General features: G+C 40.3%; 1 protein-coding gene across 4 annotated transcripts in view; it reads right to left on the bottom strand.

The window, feature by feature from the left end:
• The window catches only part of cux1b (cut-like homeobox 1b), a 67,378-nt gene extending 60,970 nt beyond the window's left edge, over window positions 1-6,408 (bottom strand). For 3 of the 4 annotated variants that reach the window (XM_038692299.1, XM_038692300.1, XM_038692301.1), the window contains exon 1: window positions 6,255-6,408. In XM_038692299.1, the coding sequence (XP_038548227.1) occupies window positions 6,255-6,317 (63 nt within the window). In that variant the 5' untranslated portion in view covers window positions 6,318-6,408. The remainder of the gene's footprint in view (window positions 1-6,254) is intronic. The other variant, XM_038692302.1, reaches the window with a different exon arrangement.
• Window positions 6,409-12,372: the final 5,964 nt, after the last annotated feature.

Here is a 12,372-nt window from a genome sequence, read left to right as displayed (position 1 = left end):
GCCCTACGGAGGAGGCGGCTAGAAGCAGCAAATATGGGCACACTGACATCTTGGCACAGGCTCAATGTACATCCGTCTACTGCAGAGTCTCTATCCACAACCTGGAGGAGGAACTGTACATGAGTGTATTATATAAAGAGTATCATGTTTAGTTAATAGATTACTGTTAGTTAACAATAATATATTAAATACTACATTCATTAGAATTTCATACAATAGTATACTTTTTTACCGCTAGTTCATTTCGGTGGGTTGTTTTTATTCATTATATCCTTGTGCAAGCAAAGGCTCTATATCGGTCTCTAATTTGTAAATGCTAAGTCCTAACTTGTCAATAATCATATTGTTCAACATTTAATGATTTGCTGTAGCACGTCAAACTTTTCAATGTCCCACTCTATCCAGGCTGTGATTGGTCGGTTGACAAAAAGTTCCTGACAAGCACTCAAAAGTTGTACAACAAAAGGCACCGATGTAGCTAAAATTAAATAGTCAGCGAGCCTAACCCAAACCTTCATTATCTTCTCCCTGTTTTCTCCCTGTCTTACTGCTTCAACTGCTGCCGAAGTCTCTCTGTCACAGTGCGACTATGTTTTGAACGATTAACAGCGGGGCAAGTTTGCGATTAGATTAATCGTGCAGCCCTAATTACCAGGACTAAATAATCAAAATAACCGACAATTACATCAGTTAGAGGCTCTGAATTTCAGTTTCGATTACTTTTCAATTAATTGTCCAGCCCTACTGTGTATGACAATTATCAATAACAAAGGATCAATACAGTTTAATTATTTGTAGGTCACATGCTTCTGAACACCAAGAGGCATTGATCATTTAATCAAGAGTTGGCATTTTACATTAAATCACCTCGATGTAGGTGAGATAGCTGAAAACGTGGTGGACAAGTAAAAGGATCTGAGCCCACTGCTGGACTGCACCTCACTGTGTGGATAATTTTACTTTAGGAATGCAAGATTTTTGTTTACTGAAAACTGTAGTAGAGCTGCAACAACTAATCGATTAAATTAAACTGAATATCTTTGGGTTGTGGACAAAACAAGAGACTTGAGGACGTCATTTTTGGGCTTTAGGAAACCTGATCAACATTTACAAACCAAAAAATTTATCAATTCATCAAGAAATAAATCAAGAGATTTATAATTGTTAACTGCAGCCCTAAACCATAGGCTTAATATTTCAAGATGAACAGACTATGTATGATTACATTGGCCTTAGAGGCACTGTTTACGAGTGTACAAGTACAAGTGTACGCTTGATTGTAAAATAAAGTGTGCGTCATCCTCAAACTTTAAAGTGGAAACAGCCAGTTTATTCCAAAGTGAGCCAAAAGTGTCCAGTCACTGAAGCCCAGGCTCTCTCTCTCTACTGGAATACAGAGCAGCAGAATAATGGATGCTCCTGTCATGAGATACAGTGAAACTCTATGATGCTGTAGGTGAGACAGACTCCAAGTGGGTCTGTAAATAATGCCTGCCACTTGAAAATAGGTCTCTGGAAACTGCCCCCTGTGCTCTTGTTGCTAGTTGTTGGGTGGAAGTTTTGTCTGTGTAGTTGCATTAGTGTGTTTTAGGCTTACGTTTTTGGAAATATGAAAGCAATAGAGCAAGATTGTCTGGGTGATTGTGAGCCACAGCAAATATAAATTCCCGACACATTGTGATGCACAATAAAGTTTTTCTGAATATTACCATAACTAAAGAGCTGCACTGTGATTTATTTTATAAGACAGGGATAAGTTACTGATCCCAGCTGGTACAATATTGACTGTCGAACTTTTAAAAGACATTTTTATAGGGATTATCTTGTGTACTACTGAAACTGAAAGTGCAACTCTCAGTGTGTTTCAGAGTAGAAGGAATTTAAAAATTATGAAGTTAGGCTTTAACAGAAGCCAGATACAGAAATGCCACATGGGCTGTAGGCCTCTCTAATATACAGCCCGTGGAGGAATACTGCAATGTAAATATGAACTGCTTATAATAAGGCTGTTGTGAAATCAGTTGAGGATTCATGTGCAAAAACCCATAAACGTCACTGCAACAAAAGTAGCTCTGCTGTCCTTGCGGTGTGAGTTGGCCCAGTTTTGTCAGGCATCTCAGTATATAATCTCTGCATATTGATGAACATATCAATGAAATAAAAAAAATAATAACTTCTTGGGGTAAAAGAATAGACCTTCCCAGAATGGCCTATGACCAGGATTATTATTAGGGATTTATACTACATACTAGAGGGGGGACAAAATTATTTTATTATGTTATTTTTAGATCACAATAGTTCCACTGTATATTAACATTTGGACAGTCTTAACTACAGGCAGTTCAAATGAAATGCAGCCACATTGAATGTTTTACCGCTGCTAAAGCTAAAATTACAAACTGTGGAAACAAAAACAGATTTATTTTTATCATAAGCAGAGACTTCCACACCTTCAAGTTTTATAAGGAAACGTGTCTGTTTGTCACACATTTTTGCATAAAGCCTGCATTAAGAGCTGCTGACTCCATCTGTTTGGTTACCCCTATTTTTAGACTTCTGTTAAGTGCTTTTTATCTTTTGTTTAAACATCAAACGACATTGGTCAAAAGTTATTTTACCGTGCAAGGGAAAGTTGCTTAATTAAATATTATGATAATGACTTTCACAAAAATGTTTACTTTTATTTATACGTAATGAAATCAGATAAACTGAGTCTAGTGTAGACACTCCTTAAAGCAGAGGATGGGTGAAGAAACTGAGCCTGAGTGTGACGTACACTAAATCACTGAAGGGTTGGGGAGAGTATGGGCCTCCGCTGAGAATTAGCCACTGATAAGGAAGATGAAGAGAAGTTTCTTTTTTTCCCCCCTTTCGCAGAGCTGCACATTCCTCCCAGTCATATGGAGTGAATCGTTCTTCAGGATACACTATAACCTCTTAGAAAGTGGGACGACACAAGCCTGACCAAAGTAGACCTCGCAGACCAAAGACCTGACATGCACTCGTCCCGCTCTCTGACTCATGCTTAGTCGCTCACCACCCACCAACACACAGTGAAACCTCAGTCCCAATGCCAGGTTTTGTCACTGGGCAGAGAAGCGGTTGGCTACAGTAAAAGCATGACGTGATGCCCCTTCCTCTATGCTCCCCCATCCTGTGCAGCAACAGAGGGGTAAAAATATCCCACCAGTGAGTTCAGACAACCAGCTCATAAATTAACACTAAAACTCCTAGAGACAACAGCGGGCCAGTCGCTGAGTGATTTAAACCACTCAGGTTGCCACTGACCAGCGCTCTGGGATCAGCTTACAAAACCCCTTTCCTAAATTTACCCATTAGGACGTGGTGAATAAGAACGAGCTCTAGATCAGTTTTCATCCAAGTCACTATTTAGCTGTACGCTAACATAGTGAACTATTTTTCAAAATGGCTCTAGGGTGCTTTGTTCCAGGAAATGTTATGAGGTGAGATGTAGGCTATTAGGCCTAAATTGGGAATTGCATATAACGGAGAGGTCTGTTCTTAATTTTCCAAGCTTACACGCAAAAAAATAAAAGTATAAGTTTAGGCACTGCTATTCACTCATATCTTATTAAGGCTTGCCTGTAATGAAGCGCAACCTCTCACAGCTCTGAAGTAGAAACACAATGTTCCAGCAAACTGCTTGACTGGGTCAAAAAAAGGGGGAAAAAAGGAAAAAAAACAACAACAGGAGAGAAGAGTGATGATCCCCTCTAAAGAAACTCAACTCTGTAATGGACGGACAGGGATTACAGACGTTAAAACCTCCTCCATCTGTAATTCACTGTCACCCTGCCATCATCTGTGAATCACTGATCCATTTTGCAAGTGTGCGAGACCTTGCTAAAAGCATCACTGTTGCACCCATTTGTGCTTGTAGTGGTGGTGGGGGGGTATAAAAAAAAAACGGAGGAGGAAAAAAAAAAAATGCACGCAGAGAAGACAAGTTAACAGCTCGCTGTGCTGTTTCAAAGCACTCTCTGTCCTGTAACAACCACCTAGCTAGTTTCTCACACAGGGAATGGGACACACTGATCAAATAGGATTTTAATGAACATCAGCAGTTGGAGCCTGAGGAATAGACGCTATGATGGCTTAAAGCTACTGACATCTAGGTTGGGTTGGATTTTCATCATCAAAAGAAACAAAAAAAGAAAAGAGAAAGAAAACATTCCTCTGCTGGAGCCTCTCTCACACAGACAAAACAGACTGAATCTAAGTGCACGCTGTCCATTGGATCACAAGGAAGAAGCAAATGAGAAAGCAATTGGCTGACAAGGCCATGTGTAGACCATGATCATATCATACTAACCCAACATTATCAGAAACCGGATGAGAGAGAAAAGAAGAAAAAAAAAGGTTCTTCTCTGAAGGCTTTCCTCTAGGAGCCTCTCAGTGGGAGGGAGAGTAAATAAGATGTCATCAATAATAGACAGTGAATGTTCTGAGCAGTTCCGCGCGCGCACACACACACACACACACACGATCCGACTGATTCCTATCCTGCAGACAGGCCTGCCAACCGCCAGGCTTTTTGCACACGCTCAGATTCACTGTCCTGACTAATCGCTTGTGATAGGGGCCTTTGCCATAATTACCCAGGGCCTTATCACAAACTTATGCGATGCATTTTTCATGTCCTGGCTGCTGGCAGTGCCTTCACTGTCCGTGCTGGCAGTCAATCTACGAAAAAGACTGATCCAAGACAAATTCTCACACACACACACACACCAGTTCTAACAGGGCGAAATGGGTGAAAGCAGGGTGAAGGGCCAGGGAAGAGAGAGGGAAAAAAAATTAAAAAAAGGAAGGGAGGGGGAGGTGAAGGAGAGAAAGATTTTGATGGGGGGTGGATAGGAAGGGGGTGGGAGATAGATAGTGAGGTAAAGAAAAGAGAAAGCAGTCTCAATTTTTTTACATAATGCATGAACAAGGGGGCACGAGTAGGAGGGCCAACCAGGATCAAATAAATAGGAGAAGTGAAGCCTTGATGATGTGGCATAAGTGCGACACAAAGCCCGCTGGGAAGACTTGTTCACTGTCCTTTTGTCTACCCAGTCATAGGGGCATCATGACCTAAATAAAAGTTTAAATCCTAAGCCTGTACAATTTACAAAATAATGTATGAACAATCGGGCTAGCCTACATAATGCAATCTTATGTTAATGACGACGGCGACCGGGCTGCTAATATTCATAAATTGTGATTTGAAATTCAGCAATGCACGTTAAATGCCACGGGAAAACACAACAGTGCCATTGTCTACATGTCTTGTGATAGGTCAAACACGCTCTAATATACACGGGCTATATTCATACACTGAATAGGCCCAATATTTTCCTTCATATCCTCTCCTGTGCAGTCGATCTCCTCCCGTGTACGCTGAGATTAGTGGCGTGCATGAGGCTGGGACATTTCTGGAGTTCATCACAATCAACAAGGTCATGGTCTCTCATATTTCCCCTACTATTTTTATTTAATTAATCACCGCGTCAACAAACTCCGTCCCGTCCACTTTCATAGACGTGGCAATGTCTGTAAAAATAAAAAAAATAAAAAAAACCTCACTGTGTGTAATTGCCGTCAGGGGAAGCCGAGAGAAAAAGGAAAAAAAACGATCGAGTTGATCAACCATAATCACCGAGACGACTTAAATATAAACTGCTTCTAAAGCCGTTAGCCGATAATGTTGCTAATGTTTTCATCCGCCGTTCAAATAAACTTACCAATTTGACAGTGAAAAGCAGGAAAAAACAGAAGCAAAGCGGTGTTGTGTGTCTGAGCTGCCCGTCTCAGCGATTGGTGTCACCACAGCGCCACCGTATAATGAGTCGCACTTATTTTTCCCCCAAATTATCCAACCTTACAGCGGCTAAAGCGTCGGGCTAACTACGGCTACTCGCTCCGGTAAAAGTTGAACAACACGCAATAAAGATAGCTAACCGAAAGCTTTCCGCCAAAGCCCTGCCGTTTTGTTTTTATTTCGGCGCATCCCCGCGGCGTCGCCCCGGCTTGCCCAGTTGCAGTGTCCGATCGATGTTGAATTGAACAAAGAGGATCAATTTCTGATCAGCGAGAGAGCCACTTTCATCAATGTGAGGAAGAGGTCTTGAATTCTCTTCCGAAACACCTACGAAGCGGTCGCCGAAAACACACAAAACACAGCGACCGAGAGACACAAGGCAGCCGAAACAGAATAGAGGGTAGACGATTGAAACAGAGGTTGAACTGACCTGTAGTTGTTGTAAGTCAAAGCGCTTCCAATATTGAAACATCGATCCTGCATTGGCCGCCATCTTGAGACATATTGAGACAGGAATGAGATGCTGATAGAGAGCGCGGGGGTTGGAGTTCAGTGGAGAGGAGCGGGCGGCCGGAACACCCGGAACGGATCGCTTCCACTACCCTCCGCGGTAACAGCTGGCGCACGGAACGGAGTCGGCGTGCATGAGTGTTGCCTTAATAACGCCATTATAATTGCTTAAATAGCTTTTTATCAACATTCAGATATTACAGGTAAATACCCGGAGCTGGCATTAAATCACTCCTCATATTTATAGCGTTGAAATACACGAAACGTGTGAGCGCCGGATGAGTCCGCGTTTTAATGCTGTAGTTTGTGTGACCTTTATGTATTATGGAGAGCAAATATCATACAAAAATAATGCCAGGAGGCTACTTGGAAGCCATATCTAAAAAGAAAAAAAGAAAATCCCACCAGGGGAGCCGTCAGGACCAATGTTTCATCTGAGCTGAATAATTTAAACCAACATATAATAATTTGTTACATTAATAATCATTGTTTCTCTAAAATTAGCATGACTAAACAACATTATAGAAATAAAAAGTCAGTGGGTAAGAAGGTTTTTTTTCCCCCATGCGCCTACTTGGATTTTGTCATTGGCTCAAACTAATGCTCCTTTGTGAAACTGTTAATTAACACCACTCACTTTTTCTGTTACAACTGCATAAATGCAATAAAAAATCAAAATTTAATTTATGAATACTGCCAGCACTGCAGATTTATTTATTGAGTGATCCCAATGAAAGGCTTTTGTTATGTTCCATCAAGTTAAATATAGGCTACATTTAAACCACATCTAATTCATTAGGACTGTTAGACTCCTAAATTGTAGCCTGGATTCTACAATCCAGGTTTCTTTTTGAATTGTTAAAACATTCAACCCTGATCAATAATGAAATTAACCCCAATTATTTTCTGTTTCATGAAAAAAGTATTTTATTATATTCTTTATTAAAAGGGTGGATCTAGTATATAAACCCAGCATATGCATACAGCAAGGGTGCTGAGGAGCTGCTGAACTTGGCCATTTAAGAGTGGGTAAAAGATGGAGTGGACTTACGCTTGGCACAAGGTATTTCCAAGTTCATGACTGTATCAGTTTACAATAAATATGAACAAGAAGTTAAGCCTGCTGTTCTCGTTTAAGGCATTCTTTTGCTGCACAGATATTAATCAGATTAGTAATTCAAATAAGATTGTTGTGTTGTTAATCCAAACAAGTCATTGCTGCAGCAGGGCAGCCCAGTGGTTAGGGTGTCAATGTGCTTACACATCTGTTGCTGAAGTGACCCTGAGCAACACACTGAACCCTGGCTGCTACCGAGGCGTACTCCTGCTGACCATGCCCTCTGACCCCCCCTCAGCTTGTGGATATGCAAAGAATTTCTAATTACTACTGTATGCATGGAGTGCCCTAAATTCCTGTGTCAAACTGCGCTGCCTCGTGCACCTTAAAACACATCACGCCTCTGCTTCAGCCTCCAATTGCTCTGCACACCAAACCAGAGCCGAGCTGCTCAGGTTTATCAACACATCTGTTCCACACATCGTTTTCATTTTTAGCTTTTTGTGGGTTCCCAAATTTGACTTGCCGAGTGTGTTGCGAGGGCTTGGCTGTGTGGAAAATCCACGCCTGCATTCACACTTTTTTTTTCTTCTTGAATGCTCAGAGCCTGCAGTCTTTAACAAAAATATTTTAGCGCTTTATTTTTTTTCTCCAATGATTTTCATTTCTTTACAGCCATTGCACTTTAATTACATTCACTGAAAATAACACAAGAATTTGCCATAGATAATAACGCCTCTTTCACTGCACTTGTGTGAATACAAAGGTCATTTGTGTGCTTTGAATTAGTTCAACTTTCAGGTCATTACTTGATTTGATTTGAAGCTGTTTGTGTCTCCCTCCTTCTACAGTATGAATGGTGCTCAGTGCTCAACTGATATGTCGCCTCAACAGCTTTGCCTCATTTTATACTTCATTTATAGACATAATACAGTGAATTAAAGGCATTTAGATTTCTCTGACACCCAGTCACATGCTTTTAATAAAAAGTACAGAATACACTTGGGATTCACTGACACTGTATAAAACAAATAGGAATGGCTGATTTAAAATAATCACTATGAAAAAAGACATGACAGCCGCATGATTCGTGTTACTGTCAAGGTCACTTATGAATAATTTCTTTATCAGTTTTTTTTTAATATGAGCAATTGGTCTGCACTTTGAGATACATAATGAATACTTTTTAAGACAAAATACTGCATATGAACCGATGAATCCTGTGTTTAATCCTCTCATTTCTTTCCCTTCCTGTCATGTTAATCAGTGTTTCCTTGACTTGGCCTGCATGATTTGTGATGGTATCTTTCATTAAGCTAAACTAGAAATACAGGTCTGAGGTAATCTGTACAGCTCAGTAGCTTTGCAGTGTGTCCATTCTGCTGTGTTTGTGTAGTTTTCTCTTACTCTCACACAAAGAAAATGCATAAATAAAAGCAACATGATATATTTTTATGCCACTGATATTACTATGAAAACAGAAAGTATTCAACAGTATTTTATTAATCAATAATAAAATGTGAAAATGCATGGTGTTATGTATTGAGAAATGTTTTATGATTATTTAACCATGTTGACTTTTTACTTGATTACTAATACTACAATTGATAACACATTAAATGTTTCATAAACTGTAAGAAAGTACCTTATTTATTAGTTATGTTATTTATTGTGTCATGCACATAAAAGTGCCCAGCCCACACGACACCAACAATACTGTTGCGCCCACAGCTAACATTTTTTTATAATCATCCATCCAAAAGAAATTATTTAGAAATTGAGGAAATTTTACTAAAGCATGCAGCCCTTAAATAACCACACTCTGAACAATAAAACACGAAATGGACTTCATTTTTGATCTTGCCTAAAACACATAACAAACGAAGCATTTTGTCTTTAGGGAGACCATTAAACCTGTCAGTTTCTATGATGTACTGGTAATTACCAGAGCATAACTGTGCACACAGAGATTTTTTATGTGTCCTTAAATTCTTCATTATATAAGGCTCTACTGATTAATTCCAGCAGTTTTTGTACATAGTCCCTCCATGTATTAATGCAAAACTGTACTCAGGAAAGTAAAAATATAATTCAGTAAAATTATCTCAATGCAAACTTTGTGGTTAATTACAAATGAGTTGATTTTGTACTGCCAGGCGCTCTTCTCACACTCTCTGAATTTCAGCCCACAGTATCTCCATAAGGATTTGACTGTAGCTTCACTAGGCTCTGGATTACTTTGAAGCAGTAGGGGGTACACAGTGTAAGTCGGAACAAGTGTGAGTTATCAATCCACCCTACAAATTATCATGTTCCTGCTACAGAAGCTTGTGCACGTCTGGCATGAATGACTCGTGAGGGTTTTTTCCCCTCCTCACTTGTCTTTTTATTGCATTGCATGGTAAAATTAGAGAGGAGGGGGAAAAAAAACAACATAAATTGTTCTTGACAGAGACAGCAGAGGGAAGATGGTGGGGGCCAGAGATTTCACCTCTAAAAAGCTTCATCAGTTTATGTACATTTGGTTAAAGTTTAAATATAGAGAAAAAAACACACATTCTTTGTGTCAGTGCCATTATGCAACTAGATCTTATACCCAGACACAGCTACAGGCTATAAAATAAAACAGCCTTTCATTCTTTTAGCTTTCCCACTTTTCTCTGTTTGTGTCCCTTTCCCTCCTGCTCATTGACTCTGCCTGCAAGGTGCTTTTAGCGGGCCTTGTGTGGCCGGGTTAGAGATGGATGTGTGGCCCTTGGGAGCCGCAAGCAGAGAGCAACACTGATCATGTCAGACAGGCTGAGGAGGCTACATAAGATCATCATCACCCAGTAGTGGAGTGAATCGCCGCAGTGGCACTTTCACACAACCTCTGACCTCCGGGGTAACCTCTCAGGTCATGATCAAGGTCAGGGGTCAGTGAGGACCTCTGTGATCAGGGAGCTCGCAGGCCCCTCCAGCCGCTTCCTCCTCTTTTTCTCTCTATGTTCTCTCCCTCTTTTTTTTCTTGCTCTTTCCTTTCCCTTTGCCTCATCTTCTATCTGTTTTTCTATCGCTCACACTCTCTTTCACTGGCCGGGACCAATTGAGACATCCCATCCTGTGGGAGTGCAAAAGGGAAAGCAAGAAAAAATCAATAGGGAGGATGAGTGAAGACCTGGGGGTCCCATCAAAAACTGAATGCTTCCCTCTGTGCTGGTATGATTCACACTCACACAAAACACATACATACACACAGAGGTGTTACATTTGACAAACAGGAAGCTAGCAGTAAACATGGACTTGGGAAAAGATGCATTTTTTCACCTGTAATAATACTAATAATCCTTATAAAATGGCCAACACTGTCCATATTAAATAACCCGAGAGGCCTTTATGTCCGTTTTGCTGTCCTCCTACCTGTATTGTATACTTGTACACAGCTGCTTGATCATGAGAAAGATGCGATATTGGTCCCTCAATGGAGATTCAAGGTCTAAAATCGCAAATGAAAGAGCGTGATGATAAAGAAAGTTATTTTCTAGCAAGAAAGAAACATAAATGCCAATCTTTTGTGCATCACCCTGGCTGTAATTTCAGTTACGCAAAATGTCCCCATATCACCAATCAGTGCAGCCTTAATTATACATTAAACATTTCCAGTAACATTTGCGTGGTTTTGTGCCGTCTAAAAAAGGATTTGAAAAAAAAAATGAACAGAAAGAGGACAAACAAAAGTCACTCTTATCTATCATTTCCCGACCTCAGCCACCTCTGCTATTTTCTGAGGAAAGACGTACATGTGTTTATGATGTTGAGCCTCACTACGTATCCATAACTTATGAGATTGCTGTGTGTCTTCCCAACATAAGATAACCTCGAGCACAACATTAAATGATCGGCTGAAAATAGAACTGTTCAGATGAAAGGGAGGATAAATAATGCAGAAAGAATACAGAACCTCTTATGGGGATAAATAGTCACACACACATGCACGCAACAAAGATATCCTTTTTCCCCCCTTTTTGCTCCATGGTGAAGAAAAGTGAATGGATATAACAGGAAGGAGGAGGACCCAGTGGAGACACACATGCTTCTTGCTTCATCTCCTCCCACTCCTCCTTGTCTGCCATTTTTTCCCGGTTCACATTCAGACTTCATGACATACTCTGAGTCTGTAGGGAGGAATAATGTTGTCCCAGTCACGCCGTGTTTTTCCTGCCCACCAGAGTTCAGACACAACACGCAGGATTTCCAACCCCCACCGCTTCATCATTTTTTCATGAGTTTTGATCAGAATGCGTGCACATAACAACAACCTGGACAGCTGATCCCTTTACACATACACAGAGAGTAATATGTCACTCTGTGAGAGCTGGTGTTTTTGTTTTATTCCTGTGTTTGTTTAGGTTAGATCACCACATTAAAACTGTGAGTCATTTATTAAGATTTCTGGTTAGAGGGTGTCGCAATGCTGGGTCATATCTAATAAATAAAACATTCAAGACAAACCTTTTCAAAGCCTGGCTGTTGCCTGACTAATTTCCAGCTGAAATGTTTATTCATTGGCCAAATTAAACATGCATGTTTTGAGAAAAATTCCAACGTTACTGCACTTCAGCAGGCAGCTTTGTGTAGGGAGACACCTAGTGGTGGATGACATGTGTAGCGTTTATGTAGGGATAAATAGAAGAGGTTCACAATTTAGACAGATTGAGGTTCTTCTAATAGGTTATGGTTTATTATCTTACAGCACAAAAACTTTAAATTAGTCAGCCCATAAAACATGAGGGTCTTTGCTAATTCATTTAATATGAGTTCATTTGTTTGCACCCAGCATTGACAAATCTCGTAGGCTCACAGGCTTCTGATCTGACCCCTGGCCCCCAAAGGAGAATTTTAGGATTTAGAGTACCTCACAAGCTAAATAAAAAATATGTCTTGTTCTATAAAAATGACCCCTGTTTATTCCATCAGCAGTACACGCCCTGGGCCAAGCTGT

Source organism: Micropterus salmoides, unplaced genomic scaffold (genome assembly GCF_014851395.1).
Source record: "Micropterus salmoides isolate LMB-PRFRI ecotype aquatic unplaced genomic scaffold, ASM1485139v1 Ms_hic_scaffold_3, whole genome shotgun sequence".
Taxonomy (NCBI): domain Eukaryota; kingdom Metazoa; phylum Chordata; class Actinopteri; order Centrarchiformes; family Centrarchidae; genus Micropterus; species Micropterus salmoides.
The sequence above is the reverse complement of the archived record's forward strand: the minus strand, read 5'-3'. Positions and strand labels throughout refer to the sequence as shown.